The 17660-nt window shown below is 35.5% G+C and overlaps 2 protein-coding genes across 3 annotated transcripts in view; one reads left to right on the top strand and one right to left on the bottom strand.

The window, feature by feature from the left end:
• The window catches only part of LOC111043912, a 32665-nt gene extending 17130 nt beyond the window's left edge, over window positions 1-15535 (bottom strand). Inside the window, exons 1-4 of one of the 2 annotated variants that reach the window (XM_039438428.1) lie at window positions 15265-15535; window positions 8477-11876; window positions 7793-8404; window positions 5186-5255 (exon numbers count right to left, since the gene is read on the bottom strand). In XM_039438428.1, coding sequence (XP_039294362.1) covers window positions 5186-5255; window positions 7793-8404; window positions 8477-11827 — 4033 coding nt within the window. In that variant the 5' untranslated portion in view covers window positions 11828-11876; window positions 15265-15535. Of the gene's footprint in view, window positions 1-5185; window positions 5256-7792; window positions 11877-15264 lie in introns of both variants that reach the window. The other variant, XM_039438427.1, reaches the window with a different exon arrangement.
• Window positions 15536-15630: 95 nt separating this feature from the next.
• The window catches only part of LOC111043924 (zinc finger FYVE domain-containing protein 1), a 39767-nt gene continuing 37737 nt past the window's right edge, over window positions 15631-17660 (top strand). The window contains exon 1 of the mRNA XM_039438429.1: window positions 15631-16481. Within this exon, the coding sequence (XP_039294363.1) occupies window positions 16179-16481 (303 nt within the window). The 5' untranslated portion in view covers window positions 15631-16178. The remainder of the gene's footprint in view (window positions 16482-17660) is intronic.

The raw sequence follows: 17660 nt of genomic DNA, 5'->3' as shown, positions 1-17660 counted from the left end.
GTCATATCCTGTCGATCTTTTTGAGGGCATTAATCTAATCAGTTGGAGAATTTCTTCTTCCGTAGCAGGGTGTAAGAAGATAGAATTTTCAGAGATATTGTATTTAAAAACCCTATTGTAATCTTCTGGTGAGAATTGATGATTCGGGTCTATATTCCTAAGTAGGTCATCCCTGACATTATTGGGAACACTTATAAAATATTCATTAAACTCCTTGGCAATAGTCGGTGAATCAGTAACAACAGTATTGTTATTCATTGTATAGATACTTTCAAAAGTTTTATTCTTTCTTTTTCTACCTGTTATATCATTGATTATTCCCCACTGAGCAGCTTTGTTATTATGATTTTTCTCAAATAATTGACTGTAGTAGTTTATCTTTGTAGTTTTTATGTCGTCAGCTAACTTGAGTTTAAAGGCGTTAAAATAATTTTTTAGTTGCAAATCGAAAGGACGATTTTTAACTTTGTGGTATAGTTTATTTCTTTTTAGCAATCGCCTATGAATATTACTCGTTATCCAAGGACTAATATTTTTTGCTCTAGTTAAAGAATTGACATGCGTAGTGACCACAGAACCACTCCTACATTCCTCTATGATTTTTAAGAATTCATTCCAAGCACTATCAACACTTGGTGCATTGTAAACTATTGACCAGTCACAAAGATTTAATTTATCATTAAATTTCATAAAGCATATTTTTTCATTTACCACTAACTGATCTCCATTTCTATCTTGCTGAGTACTATCTCTTATCTTTGATTTTTTAAACATGACGCCTAAAGTGCTGTGATCAGTAATGTCGGTTGTGAACAATGCACTTTGATACTCTAAAAGTGGACTGGATCTTACAAAGAGGTGATCAAGGCATGTTAACGATGCAGGTCTAGTTATTTCTCTTATACTACATGTATAACCCAATGAAGCTAGCAGATTCAAGTAATCATTTACATCATCGTTATCAACGAGAGTGTTCAGGTTTATATCTCCACAGAAAACTGAATTAATGCTGGAATTTTGTTCAAGCCAACTCTTGAGTTCATTTATGAATATACTTGGTGTGCTATTATGGTGCCGATAAGCGGCAAGAAGAACTATACAAAAATTTTCAAATTTAAAATTCAAAGAGATACAGTCAGCAGTTGTAAATTCGTTTTTCAGCTCAGTACAAGAGACCTCTTTATTAACATAAACCATTACACCACCTGATCTATTCAAGTAGTTACATTTATAAAAGCATTTATAGTGGTCTATCTTGTAAAGATCAATCTCATTATCTTTAATCCAAACTTCTGTAAGGATAATTATTTTAGGTTTTTCTGCAATATTTAACATAACTAAGAACTGGTCAAAATTCTTCCGTACACTCCTAATATTTTGAACGATAATTCCTAAACTATAGTAATTAGCCTCAGGCAAAAAGAAATCGGGTTGAAAATAATCAAATGTGATGTTAGTATTACCTAGATCTAGATTATCTTCTTCCATTAATCATAGGAGTGTAAAATGCAATTGATTATTATTTTAAATAAGTACACATTATGTGTAATGTAATACGCACGTATATAGTTGAATTCTAATAGAGCAGGCAATAATCTAATAATCTCATTCAACCAGGCATAGGAAAATAAAATTAATAATATCCTAAAAGTAAATAACATGAGAATAAATTTACAGTTCTTCATTAAAACCAAAATAATGCAGTGTAATAACAGTGGATCTCTATGAAAAATACCTGTAATGAGAATTGGGGATTTCTTAAACAAGTTTTTGTAACCCATCATGAGTAAAAATTCTAACTGCTTTGCTGTTGTGCTCCTTCCGAACGTAGATTTTTGCTTGCCGCACCCATACGAACTGGTAGCCTCGCTCCTTGGCCACAGCTTTGGTTGCCGCCAACAAAGTTTTATTTTCCCTCGTCAGATGCTCGTTGATATAGATGTTGGTTTTTGGTTGGAGGACAGGGTTGAGATCCGTAGAAGTAACATCTCGTTTTTTGCGGTATGCTTCCAGCCACTTTCTTCTCTGCATAGGGTTTGAGAACTGCACAATAATTGGTTGACACTTCTTAGCGTTAATTGACGGTACACGGTGCATAGAAAGTACACTTTCAATCGGAGAAGCAACTTCTAAAAGATTTCCCAACTTCTCGACGATATCGTCCACCTTTTCACCCTGTGTAACCGGTATACCATCGATCTGAATGTTCATACGCCTAGAATATTGTTCCATCTCGTTTATTTTATTTTCAAGAACTGAAACTCTTGTCTTCAAATTTGCATTATCCGCTTCAATACTAGCAAAGTTTTTAATAAGTTTCTTATTTTCGTTTTGAAGATCGGTTATGTTTTTTAACGCCTCGTCCAACAGCCCAGACATACCTGCCACATCACCTTGCAATTCCCTCATTTGTTTTGACAGAGAGCCGAATTTTTCATCAAATAATTGCTTCATGAAATCCTGAGTAACTGCACCACTAGTATCGTCCTTATTTTCCAATTTCTTATTAGCTTTACAGATGTCACATAACCAAGTTTCTTTACGAACGCCCATTTTCCTGTAGTTCTCACCAGTTTTTACACTACAACAAGATGGATGAAAAGTTCCATTACACACACCACTGCACTTCACAACTTCTTTTTCAGAAATTTCCTTATTACATGTACCGCAAGAAGCCATGTTCAGACGAATCTAATCATACGAAAAAACTTATGTTTAGAAAATAAAATTGATTTTGGTAGACTCAGTCGAAAATTAATTAGAAACTAGCCGTTCGAAATAACAGATAAGACGGAGCAGAGTAGCACGTCCGGCCGCTATCTCGTCCTGATAGCAACTTGGACTGATAGGGAAAAGCAGAAATGAATGAGCCTGTAATTGCGGAGTAATTTGTGATCGAAACACTGTAGACTGTAGAGCATTGCCCATTCACCCACCAATAAATAATTTATGAGCGGTTATTTTATCTGTACTGTAGTATTTTGAGCGTTAGCTGGTCTGTCTATGCTAAAATTGATCTCAAATTTTCTAGAAAATATAATATTTGTGTTTCTAGTTAATATTAATAATATAGAATTCAGAGAAAATATATAATATTTCATCCATCTAGAATGTTTATCCATCTCTCAATATTGTACTGTTTTGAACAATTGAAGTAAAAAACCTGAGCATATCAACTTTCTATCTAACAACAATTGGTAGAGAGTTAGTGGGGAGGATATTTTCAATATTCTTCCCAAAGAATGGACATTGATATGTCCAAAGCTCCGCCAATTTATGTAGATGCATAACAATATGATTATTATCTATAGTTATTATATTACAAATTGCTTTTTCATATCATATACAGTTCAATAGTTATTTTCTTAGTCTATATTATGTAAATTCATCTATAACTTTGCTGTATTGTAAGCTATTGTATATAAGTGTATAAGCCAGTATATATTGTAATCTACATAAATAAAGTACTCAATCAATCAATCAATCAATCAACAATAACAATATCTAATATTTTATCAGATGAAAATAAATTGGAAGTTGCATTTGCATGAATGAGCGCTGCTATCCAGAGATTGTCAGTTTGGTGAAGGGTAAGCATTCCTGACCGGTAATAAGGAGGTACTGGGTTCGATTCCCATGCTGACAAATAATTTTTATATAGTAGCGCTCATCGAATTTCCATCTAGCTGTTTACCCTGTTGTCAATATTTGCAGTAGCAGAAGTCTTCGGGGTGATTTACAGCATTTAATTGGGCTTTTTGTTTGATAATAATTATTATACTTTCCATTTACTTTATAAGATAATATATTTTGTAATAGATTGATCAATTTATTGACCAATACAACTCCAATTCACTTCATTTTAAACAACCGTATTTTTCTAAATAATAGTGAGTTTTAAATGTGGAATTAAATAGAACCAACAGTATCTAGAAAATTGTTTCAAAATCATAGATAACGTTATCATTGTACGATTATAGAGATGAAAAAATGCTTTTAATTGGAGGATTTTTGGTTGGTATTCTAATAGAAATAAGTGAGTTTCATTTTTCTATGAATATATCTAATATGCTCAGATCCATTCCTAAAAAATATAGATTTGAATACAAGTAATACAATATAACTATTAACCTTTTACATCTTATCGTATAAATTTTAGATCTCATCGCCTGACTAAAGAGTGCAATAATTTATAATTCATTTAAATATTGATAATTTGTTTATTTTGACAACGAAGGAATAATAAATTACTTGAATTGACAATTTGTTTCCATTCACCGCTCTCAAACTTCAACACCAATGAGTGACTTTCATTTACTTTCATAATATTAAATCATAAAATATAAAATCTAAATTAAAACTTTCATTCAACCATAACACTGAATTGAAAATAAGATATAATTAAAACTAACAACCCAAGCTCTGAATAAAATTGAACACTGAATTGAAAACAGATATCATTAAAACAAACAACCCAAACTCTGAATGAAAACTTCCATAAATTCTAAATGGAAACTTCTATATAAATCAAGACCCTGATTTGATTTCAAAATAAAATAATAACTCATAAAATCCTACGCTGAATCAAAGCATTTACATTAGATTTGAAAATTAGAATAATAAATCATAAAATCCTACGCTAAATCAAAACATTGACAACTGCACACGGTAAATAAAAAATCAGGCTTACTGTTTGAGACTCCCAAAATCACGAAGTAATCCACAAAGAAATGATGAAATATTTATAAAAAACTGATGAAACCCATGCAAGCGCTGATGACGCAATAATCCAAATAGTTTTCACTTTCAACACTACACGGAACAAAATCACAACCCCCCAAAAAACGGAGGCTAACTTTCACAACTTTTTCAAACTAACTTAAGAGCTCTCTTCTACTGGTTTCCCTAGACTAGTTCACTAATCTGGAGAGAAAAAATGTTTTTCACTTTTCACTATATACGAAACTACAATACAACCCCCCTAAAAAAGTTGAAAACAAACTTTAAAACTTGTTTAACCTGGAGTTGTATACTGGTTTAACTAACCAGGTTAGCTTACTAACCTGGAGAAGAATATCTATATCCAATCTTCTCTTTCACATAATAAACAACAAAATGTCACAACCCGTCAAAGATGAAAAATAAATGAATTTTACAATTTTTTGAACTTGTAACTGGTACTAACCAAGAGAAGAAGATCTATGAGACTTGCGAGCTATGTCACCGGCAGAAGAGTTCGTCTCACACTGATCGTTCTGGAAAAAAACCCAAAAAAGTAGCAATAAATAATAAATTGAAACCATCCTAATCAATAAAAATCGAAGTCACTTATTAGACACAGAGCGGGGGATCAAAATCATCATAATTTAATGTATTTAACGGTAGTTTTCTGGTCGAAAATAGATATTTAGCAAAGTAGTTGCACTGGAAAAACAGGTAATTGTGGGGACAGTGTTCGTCTTGAGTATTGTTATTAAACAGCTGTTAATGTATAATCAAGTTGGGTAGTCGAGCATAACTCACACTGACTATGAGTGTGAAGGGGTGCGCGTGCGTGTGTAAGTTCATTCAAAAAGGGTGGAAACGGAAACTAAATGCTCATCAATTATTTATATTAATTAGGGTGGTGTAGTAAAATCATTTGAATGGGATGGAATCTAGTGAATGAAAATTGAATGAATGAAAACTCTGTTGAGATATGCTAAGAAGGGATAGGGATTCCTTGTACACATTCAAATTTAACAACAAAATGAAGAAAACTAAATTAAAAAATTGATGAAATCAATATAGAAATTATCATTAAATCCTATACTATTAAACGAGCAATTTCTGTTTATATGTTTTATGTTTAGATGTTCATATGTTTGTATTTCACCGGATCTCGATAACGGCTCTAATAATACTAATCAATTATTTATTAATTAGGGTGGTGTAGTAAATCGGCAAGAAAAAACGTTTGAATGGGATGGAATCTAGTGAATGAAAATTGAATGAATGAAATCTCTGTTGAGATATGTTGAGAAGGGATTCCTTGTACACATTCAAATTTAAAAACGAAATGAAGAAAACTTAATTGAAAAATTAATGAAATCAATATAAAAATTATCATTAAATAATCGCACACTTCATATGAGATAATAAATTAATTTTATAATAATAAATAAGTTTATTTCCTTTAAAAAAATATATAATCAAGCAATTAAAACATAAAAAGTACAAAATATTATTTATTCATTCATTTATCACATTGTGTACAAATACTAAACATGAGGAAAGGCACAACAGGCTCATGCACAAAACTGTCCCATTTCCAATTTATACTACTATATACTGTCCAAATCAAAATGTTGGTTATGTAACTTTCACTTTTCAAAATAAATTTACGCTCTTCAATACTCAGATAAACGAGCAAATTTTGAATCAAATAGATACTATTAGAGTCTACAATTAAAAATTCTAGAACAGTAACTTAATAATTATTCAAAAAGTTTAAATTTTGAATGAGACTAAAATATCTAAAATACAACCTAAAGTAGACCCATATAAAATTAAAAGAATTAGGCCCATATGTTCGATAATTACAATTACCAAGAGCAACAATATTATTTTGCAATAGCTAATTAGCTCAATAGCTGTTCGACTCAAATTGACTTTAATCGAGGAATAAATCAAGCTATTTTTGGATTTATTGTAGAGGTGCGTACAGACTTATGCGCCACGAACACGCGCATTTCCCTATCCATGAGCTTATTTTATCTGTAGGCCTATCTTACTTTTTCTGAATAAATACAGATTATAATAAGCATAGCATCAGCTGATGGAAAGTGAAACGGACGTGTTAGTAGCGCTCACGTTTATACGAACCTTGATTTGTTACATTTCAAGTTTAAATCACCACCTGATCTAACTCCAGTTGAACTACTGATCTGGTGCTATTAATCAACTGAAAAATTTCTAATAAGTATTTCAATAGGGCTAGGGCTAATTGAATTTTTAATTAATAATTGAATTCTTTATTTGTAGGATATGAGCTTGTAGCGATGGTAATTCTATTTTGACGTATGTTTATAATCATATGAAAGTGATCATGTGATTAATTCAAAAAGCAACATCGTTAATTGATAATAAACAAGTTAGTTTTTACTAGAAAAGCTCAATGTAGGCTATAGATCAAGAAAATGTAAAATGTGAATGTGCAAAATTACTAGTAGTTCTGTGAATAGTAGACCTCACGCATTATTCTCATCCACAAGTACCTGATTGAAACTATAGACCTTAAGGAAATACGCAATAGACTGGCTTCTCCACACATCTGTGTAATCACTTGTCAGCTGATTTATGATGAATAATTCTATAGTCTGATTTTTACTCTAATATTGGCGTATGAAGGAGGCTCCTTTTACCTTTTATATTATCCTTGAAATGCAAAATTTCCAAAAACCTTGTATATACGTCGACGCGCAATTAAAAAAGGAACATACCTGTCAAATTCCATGAAAATCTATTACCGCGTTTCGCTGTAAATGCGCAACATATAAACATTAAGAGAAATGCCAAACCGTCGACTTGAATCTTAGACCTCACTTCGCACGGTCAATAATAAATAAAAAAGTTAGTTTTTATGAGAAAAGCTTAATGTAGGCTATAGATCAAGAAAATGAAAATGTGTGAAATTATTGATTTATAGAATAATATCCTACATATTAATATTGTTAATTCTTTATAAATAAACTGAAAGTTATCTATCAAACTGTTTTAAATATTTATAGTATTTAGATGAACTCGAACTCACCTCAGAACATATCCTGTACTCGAGCCCGCTCCCTCCGCTCTCTCTCGGGCCCGCCATGCCGTTCTCAGCCATCTCTCCTTGTTTGAAGAACATCTTCCTCGCTCCCGACTTCTTGTCTCCATTCCGGTTCAACTTGATCACCGCCTTCAGAGTCCCCGTACTCACTTTCTTCTCGGCTTCCTTGCAACTATCACTGGCTAGAGCGTGCAACGATTTCAATCCGAGCGCTCCCAGAACGGACTCTTTGATTGCACGATCTTCCGCGGACTCTAGCGAAGCTTCGTCCGGTTTATTACCAGTTTGCGAGTTGGGTTGCAAATCATGAAAATCGGCCTCGCGAATTTCAACTTCAGTCTTGTTATCAAGTTCTCCTTCGGTATTGTCTTGTGTCTCATTGTCTGTAGTTTCTTCAACAGGCATCGGTGTGGTTTGAGTATCATCCTGACACACTTTGTCTAGTACTTCATTTAGTACTGCTCGAGAACTCCTTTGTACTTCGTCTAACACTGTCTGAGAAGACTCTTGTACTTCATTTAGCTCAGGTTGGTTCATAGGTGACGACTCTTGAAGTTCGGAAGACTCCTGTACTTCATTTAGCACAGACTGACTCACCTTACAAGACTCCTGTACTTCATTTAGCAGAGTCACCGTAGAAGACTCACGTCCTTCATTTAGCAGAGTCACCGCAGAAGACTCAAGTCCTTCATTTAGCAGAGTCACCGTAGAAGACTCACATCCTTCATTTAGCACAGACTGACTCAGCTTAGCAGACTCACGTCCTTCATTTAGCAGAGACTGACTCAGCTCAGAAGACTCTCGTACTTCCTCTAGTCCGGCCTGGTTTTCCTGATGCCATTCAGAGTCGACAGAATCCAGAGACAAGGGTGGATCAGTGACTGCCGAAATGTAAGAGCTATTCGAGGAAGAGTTATCGCTGAAATGATCATCCTGGTTTTTCCTTGGCATCTCTTCAATTCCTGCACTTTTATCCACACCCTCATCTTGTAACTTCTCCTCCAATTTGTCATCCAAAATTCTACCCAAAATCTTGTTGATTTCGCTGTTGTCATCGTCAGAAGTTGACATCTTGGGATCGATTGGACTCAAAATTTGATTACTGGACGACTTCTCCAAGCTCTCTCTTCTACTCCCACCTCTCTCTTTTCTGCTCTCCTCGTTGTTTTCGAAATGAACCACATCCTCGCTACAATTACTGTTATTACTACTACTACTGGAAATACTACTATCTTTGGTGAACGAGCTTGAGTTTTTCTCTGACAGATCGGTTTGGAAATCAGTACTTTCCTTGCGGTTTGACAACAGCAAACCAGAACTATTCTTTTCTCCTTCAGAACTATTCTTTTCTCCTTCAGAACTATTTGAATCAGTTAGGAGTGATTTATCATTAGTTAACAAATTAGATTCATTTACAGAACACGATTTTTCGGCGACGATTTCTTCCTCAACCTTGGTTTGAGACTCGGTGGAGGTCGAAAACAAACTTCCTTCAACTGACACTCTTTCATTAGAACGTCTGATTTTCTCAGGAACGGAACTTGTTTCAACAACATTACAGGACACTTCTACCCTGTTTACAGCATCAAGGATCTTCGATGTATTGCAATTATTATTTTCAATTTCAGCATCTTGTACCTGTGAAGTTGTCAGAGCATCACACTCAACATCTTTTCCACTAGCTGCACACTCCTCAGCTTCAATATCACTACTCGTTTTCAATCCAGTATTCAGGCCTTCAATGGAATCAATTTCTTTCGATATTAATTCCAAATTTTTATTCTTTAGAGGTGTTGTAGATGCTTCAGATATTCCATCCAGATTATCCTCAACAAACTCGTTGAATTCTTCATCAACTAGAGACACTGATTTCCTGTTGCCTTCAACCACACACATACTTTTAATTGTTTTTGGTGGTGGTGAGACAAGTACTTCATCTTTAGTTTCCTCTGTTGATAAACCATCACAATTTCTTCCTTCTTCCTCTGTTTTCAAAGACTTTGAATCGTCACTACCATTCAACTTATCTCCATCAAAAGAGAGCCTCGTATTTGAGTCGGGGAGTGTTGTAGATGGTTCCGAACTTTTACAAGGTGATTCCTCCATCTTCAAACACAAATCAGACGATGTATCATCTTCGTACATTTGTTTCTCTTCCGAATCCACACTACCCTGGTCGCCCGAATCACAGTCCATTTCATCGTTTTCAGCCATCTTCAGAAGTTTCAAAATCTCTCCCGAGTCTGTGGAGCTTTTTTGAACCGTTCTTAGCGATCTCCTCACCCATATTGTACGCTGTAACCGGTTCTTATTATCTACCATCACACCCATTCTTCGAAACTTACCCTTAAATTGGGAATTATCGCTGGCTGGGGCTTCCTCAGCTGCGTCGAATTTTGAGTCAGTGCTCAACCTTTTTGGTTTGATATCAACGAATAAGTCCAGATTATCAAGATCCTTCGATGGCTCCAGATTCTCCTCTTTTTTTACCGAAACTTCATCCCCGAATTTCTTAGTCATCTCCAACAAACATTCAGTTTTGTTGGCGAGTTCTGTGGGGGAGTTGACAGTGAACTTCGGGTGTGTTTTGGGGTCGATCAAAGGTGTCTCGCTGTCAACCGGGAACAAGTTACTGTTGGTGTCAGTTTTGGACTCTTCTGGAGACTCACAGTCGAGTTCCTCCTTGATTTTGAGGCAGGATTCATCAACCATCGACAGAGACGATTGGCTGCGTTTGGTGACCGGTGACACACAGCCTTCTCCCTCGCTCCGGGACCGGGATTCGCGGATCCGAGAGTCAACACTCGAGGTACGAGATTTCTTCTGATCTTTCTCATCTTGAGTTGCCCTCCTCCTTCCCTCAATCAACTTCCTCGCCATCAGCTGATTCAGCTTCAGTCCTCGAGACTTCGCCAGCTTCAACTTCCTCTGCACTATCGAGTTCTTCGACGCAGTGTTCTTCTTCTTCTTCTTCATGGCCAACGATTTGGCGTCCATCTTCATAACAGTTGGTTGCTTCCTTCTCAACAGATTACTGCCACTACTCCGGGAAGACACAGATTCCGAACCGCTCCTTGCATCCTTATCCTCTGTGTCTAGCTCGTAAACGTCCTTCGCTTTGCTCTCGACAGGTTTCGGATCGGTCTTCTTGCAGCTCCGCACCATCGACGATCGGGATGTACTAGGACTAACACTGTCCCCACCATCTTGAGGTGGAGGTGGTTTACTAGTAACCTTCCTCGACCTATTGACAGCGTCTTTTCGCACAACCTTTTTCGTCGCAGCTTTATCAGTCGCTGATCCGTCACTATTTTTGGAACCCTGTTGAACCTTAGAGCTCCTCAACAGCTTGCTACTCCTTAGCAGACGCTTTTTGGCGGCGATTTCGATAAGATTTATCCTCGCGCTTCCGGCTCCTCCTTTTTTGCGTGCTATCGCCGACGCTAGTATCTTCCTCGACTGTTTTCGCTGGATGGTTTGCAGATCCTTTCTCAATGCATCGAGTTCCTTGGACAATTTCGGTTGTTGTTTTTTGGCTTGTGTTGTGGCCTGGTTACTGGAGGTGGAGCTACTCCTTGACCTCTCATTTTTCGCACGAACTTTGTCCACAACACTTTTGGTTTCGGTTTGTTGTTTCTGTTGTGATTTGTTGATGGCCGACCTGTTTTTCGATATTAAACGATCGATAGGTGACGACTTCTTCTCCTCGAACACAGAGTTGCGGCGGGAAGGGAGCTCCGAAGGGAGCGGAGACGACTGACGCGTGATCCTCTTCATGGCGTCTCTTCCTTTGGGCGACAGACTTCTGGCTTTCCGCTGCACATTGCTCTGTGATAGTGAGGCGATTCTCTCCAGACTGGCGCGCGTCTGTCGTACGACTGATGACGTAGTCGACGACGAGCAAGATTTTCTTGAACGTGTACTGCTGTTGTCTTTTTCTTTCTTTTCCTCCAAGCTCTTATCATCTTTTCTCTGGTTTGCCGATCTATTGTGAAGGCCTGCTTTGTCCCTTCCTGACATTATGTGTCCTCATACCTCGCCGCATTAAGGTTGGAGGAGACAGGTATATCTGCAAAGCAAAAGGAAATTCGAGTTTTTTTGCTGATGACAATAATTTATGGTTACATGAATAGAAGGGCAATTACGATTTTAGCTATAAATTTTCATTAAAAACATTCAATCCCGTTCGCACAGTTCCAGTTTAACAGAATCTCAGCTTATGCCTTGTCTACACTTTCGTCAAGTCGCTGGTTCCTGACAAATCGCCTAAAACTCAATGAAGACAAATCCCAAATTCTCACTTGCTCATTGAAAAATGAAGCGCTGGGAATGTTGAAAATGAGCCAGTAAAATTATTGGGATTCTGGATTGACAGGAAGCTGAAATGGCTCAGACTTGTACGAAACTTTCAAGAGTGCTTCATCTACTCAGAAAGCTGAGATATGTAGTGACAATGGATTATTTGCTGACAGCCTATCACTGTTCCACAGCCATATAACCTACGGGATTTTGATTTGGGGGCATGCTTCGACTGCATCGGACGTGCTACTGTTTCAGAAAAAGGCAACCAGGATCATAACCTTCTCGGACCGCCTGGAACATTGCAGGCCACTCTTCAGAAAACTGAGAATTATGACAATGTTCAGCCAGTACATGTATTGCTCATTAATATAAGTAAAAGACAAAGTGGACAGCCTGAAGAAACGGAGTAGTGTACATGTTCACCAAACCCGAGGTGCAGGGAACTTGGATATACTCCGTAGCAGACTGACAGGGACCCAAAGGAGCTTCCACATAGCGGCTCTTGAATTGTTCAATCAGCTCCCCAGGTCTGTATATATGTAAAAGACAAAGTGGACAGCCTGAAGAAACGGAGTAGTGTACATGTTCACCAAACCCGAGGGGCAGGGAACTTGGATATACTCCGTAGCAGACTGACAGGGACCCAAAGGAGCTTCCACATAGCGGCTCTTGAATTGTTCAATCAGCTCCCCAGGTCTGTTAAGGATGCTGAAAAAAAATGCTTTAAAACGCACGATAAAGGAGCGAATGGTAGAGCGGCCCATCTATTCGCTGACGGAACTGGAGGATGAGCCTTTATTCCCCAACGAAATCCACGGCCTCACCAGAATCTGAGGGAACGTGCCCCTCGTCTTCCTTGACACAGTCTGTCTGGTCATCTCAGATGGTCATCGACGAAGGATTCAAGTATCAAGTAAGCTGGCGAAGCTGGTAAGCTTGGTCAGGTTGATCTTGCCTGCAATGTGATCATCTGTGGATGCTCGGCTGGCCTATCGCCTTCGCTTGACTGGACTTCACTCGGAGCGATGACAAGCAAAGGCCAGTGAAGACGAGCGTTGGAAAAGCAGCCATCAACGTCGTCATTTGTACGCACTTGGTGAGAGTGTGGATGCGGCCTAAAGCTTGATTGAATCAATGTTAAATTTCGTTTGCTGTAATGTGGTCCATTTTGATACAAGACCACCAGTTGATTCAAGTTTCCCTGTACAAAGGGTTCTTAGTAAACATGACTAGTCAATTGAATTGGATTAAAAGTACGTATAATTTAGAAGTATTTTTTTATTGAAAAATGATTTTTGTGTTTTTAATTGTAAATTGAGTGTGTAATTGAAGAATGTTAAGTGACACATGCTACATTTGGACTGTTGTATAAATTAGAATTGGAACCGTTTTGGGCTTATAAGCCTGTAGTACTTTTCTGTAAATTCTGAATGATTAAATTTTCAACCATTTTATGATCCTTTTGTGTTTTCTGGTAAATAAATCCAAATTAAAAAGAAAACAAACTTAGAAAAAAGGGGTTTTCCTAACATTTTTTTCAATTCTTTCTAAATAGTTTTCTCATTGCAAGTTGTCAATTAAGTACCTAAGTACCGGTAGAAATATCTAACATGGTGATATATTTAGAGGCTTCCCTGGATGATATTTTCAAATATGTTGTCGAAACCTAACATACATAACTTTATCAAACCATCAAACCTGAAGTAAATTGAAAGTAGGCCTATGCTCTAAAGTATTTTTTATTAAAAAATTTCGGGTCAAGCAACAAATACGTTAGGTGACTCCTTCACTTATAGATGACTTGGGAAGGATAATATCTAAATTACTCACTCATAACCAAACTTAGCCTGTTAAACAAAGGCCCGGTGCACAAAAGCCAGTTAAATTTTAATCATGATTAAATTTAATGAGAACCAATTAGAAAAGGCTTCTGATTAGTTTTCTTGGTATTTAATTATGACTAAGATTGAACTGATTGGACCTAGGCTAGGTCTGGTTAAACATTTTCCTAACAAGTAAAAACTTGGTCCTCCATCCGAAGAAATAACAGCGTTGCCAAAATTGTGCAAAACTGCGTCTTTTTTAAATGTATAATTTAAGTATTTTTGAATGTACGAAAAAAGTTTTAGGGTTGAATTGAAGGAAATTCAATTCTTCTTTTGATAAATTTGAAAACATTCCAAAAAATGTTTTTTTTTTCAAGTAAGTTATAAGCTATCACTTCTCTCAATTATGGAATGTATTAATAATTAAGAATATCATGTTAAAATAACGGGGAGAATGTATCTTTTCTATTGATGCTTGACTTAGATTATTTTTAAACCTATGGTGATTTTTTAATCCATGACTTTCATGTCATGCAGAAAACATTGAATTTTGAGGTGCTAGAAAACTTTTTGTTTTAAGAGATGAGTGGGTGATGGAAACTGGAGAGTAGTCCAGAAATAACTCAAATTAATTTTTAAAATGTCCAGATCAATCGGAAGGACATACTTTGGCCTCTCAGGAGTTTTAATAACAAATCATGTCAAAACTAATTACTAATAATTATGTCAAAAAATATAAACTGTTAATTATGTATCAAGGCAAATAGTTGAGACACGTAAATTTGCTAAGAAAATATTTGTTGTCTACTTCTTGTAAACTTATGAAATTTATCAACTTACTTAAATAATTATTAAGAAAACCAAAAGTATTATTCTTTATTATAAATAATAGCTATTTTTAAACTAAAATAAATTGTATTCTTTTATAACTAAAGCAATGAGAAAAACATCATGTTAATGCCGAAAAATGTAATAACAAAGGAGATTTGAGTAAGTCTTTAGTTTTTTTTTGTAATTGGGATATTATTTCACAATAATGTCATATACAAAGGAAATAAAGTTTCAATAGCTTTGAGAATTTTATAGAAGCTCAGGATTGAATTGTCATCAAAAAATTAACATTGGAGTTACAAACAATAGACTGTAGTAGTCAGATTTTCCAACTTAGGTTAGATGCGTAAAATGTGAATTGCGTGAAAACAACAGACATTCATTGCGTTTAATTGAAGAAAAACGCGCATTGACCTAATTAAATCAACAGAACACAACCATAGAATTAAAAATAGACGAAAATCAATAATAATATTCAAGTCAAAGGCATAGACCCACCATTCACTTTAAAAATAGGACTCGGTCTTGCAGAAACAAAATCACAGCCCAAGCCTAGCAAGAGGCAAAGGAATTTGTTAATCACCGTGGAGTATGAGTTGACTGGATACTCGGTGAACTTCAATCATTCAAATAAATACGTAAAAACTATTTTAGAGCAACTAGACTTGTATTTAAAAACAAATTATTTTTGTTGTATAAAGAATAAAACTAAAATCACACAACGCTTTCAGAAGACATCCATGTTGTTTTAGTATGCTCATAACGGGACGTGACGTAGTGAACGTTCTTCTACCGCCTTCAGAATAAGCTTAGTCTCGATCATGAACAAAGAGCAAACCAATCGAGTAGGCAGTGAAAGATGGCAATCATATGTTTTGTATTTTGAGGATTTCAGAAACTATTGTTGAATGCAGTGTAGAGTGTTTTTGAAGACGGCAAATCTTGTTAATTCTTCTTTATCACTTTTGCAATTGTGTTGTAAATTAATCTCTAGTGAATCACTCATTTATTCTGTTTAGTAAATATTTTAGTAAAGCAAAAATTTCAGTGATCAACTTCATAAATCAAAGTTTTAAGTTGGTTTTATCTTGCATAGAACTTCATGTTTTACAAAAGGTTTTCCAGCGTGTTCGAATAGAAAGTTTTTACTTTAATATTTGGCGTTCAAGGCTAACGTTTACATTACTTGTTGCGGACGTTTGTTAATTACTCCGATTATTGCGATTTTCTCTGCAATTGCGATTTACCTGCATGAAAATTCCATTTTTATGGAGTTCCTGTATGTATACTTCTGATAATTGTTACTCGATAACAAAGGAGCAATGAACTAGTGTACTGTTTATACTTATGGTGCAATCGTGTGTTTTGCTTTATTTATTATTTTGAAGTGATGACAGACGTTTAATTATTTTATGGAGTTCCCTACCAACGATCTTCCACACGGTTTTGGCCATTCAGGAGGATATTCCAATTCATCTGCAATTATGGAATCTCTGGATGGTTTCATGATCAATCGTGAAGGATTGGATACCGACTCAAATAATTACTCTCAGCCAAAACTCAAAAGTAAAACCCCAAAGTATTTTAGGCCGGATGTAACACTGACAAATGTTCTTCAAGAAGACAAGTTTACTTCTTTGAAATTGGGCGCATCGACTGAAAATGGAAATCTAACTCGTAGTTTTCTACTTTTGGATGGAAATGAGCAGATGAAGGTTAGTAAGCAGGTGCAGATTACTATTTAGTTTACCTTAGCAACCTAATAATTGATATATTCTTGTAATATTTCATGCAGTGAAGAATTAATCATTTAAATTAGGGATATGTCGTCAAGTGGGGTGATTATGGTCAAAAAACGCACATTTTCATTCGTAACTTTGTTAATTCTCAACATAATTCTATGTTCATGGGTTCATGGTATATATTTATACCCCCAATCTGGTTGCTTATTGGAAGTTATAGAAAAATAATTAATCTAGAAGGAAATTGGAGAAAAATTTTTTTTGGCTGACCATTAGGTATCACCCCGCAAGTGGGGTGACTCTAGTCACACCTAACCTATTACTACTGCATACACTCTCTTCACTGATGTGGGGCTACAATGGTCAGAAAGAGCAGACTTTTGGCTACAATTTGGTATAATTTTTTATTCAAAAATGTTACTTCTAAGTAGGTTTATACAAAAGTTGAGATTTAGATAAAGTGGGCACTTTAAACAAAAAATCATATAATAATAATAATAAGCACTACAAACTTGAAAATTGGGAGTTTTAAAGATGAATATACATAGTTTATTAGGAAAAAATATCGTTAAGTTATAAGTTTTAGATAAAAAGTTATAACCTTTGGAAAATTGTCGTAAATTTTTCGGTGATGAAAAACCGCAAAACTTTGAGTCTATTTATGAAAATACTAAAATAATATAAGAAGTCCTACACACTTTAAACTAACCACTTTTATAGATTAATGAACACAGTTTATCATGAAGAAATATCACAAGAAGAAATATCATTTCTATTAAATGGCTGAATTTTTTTTTCTTGCGCTAATATTGCCGTAGTGGGCTTTGAAAGTCCGCACAACATCAAGTGTGTTAAAAAATCAGGATTTTAGAACTAAAATTATAGAAATCATAATAGGTCAGGCCTATATAAGTCCTACACCTACACCAACTAATAACTTTAATAGATTAAAAAAATAAAATTCTGAATTTTCACTCAGTCAAAATTGTTTTTAGCTTTGACCATGATAGTCACCCCATCGCAGTCAAGATTTTGGTAGCGTTTACAAAAAAATCTTTAAAAAATATACAATAAGATATATAACTGAAACTCACAGAACCTCTTTATTACATACCAGGCTTAGTCATACAAAAAAATTAGATGCCAGGGACT

Source organism: Nilaparvata lugens, chromosome 11 (genome assembly GCF_014356525.2).
Source record: "Nilaparvata lugens isolate BPH chromosome 11, ASM1435652v1, whole genome shotgun sequence".
NCBI classification, from domain to species: Eukaryota; Metazoa; Arthropoda; class Insecta; order Hemiptera; family Delphacidae; genus Nilaparvata; species Nilaparvata lugens.
Note: the sequence above shows the minus strand (reverse complement) of the source record. Positions and strands in the feature narration are given on the sequence as shown.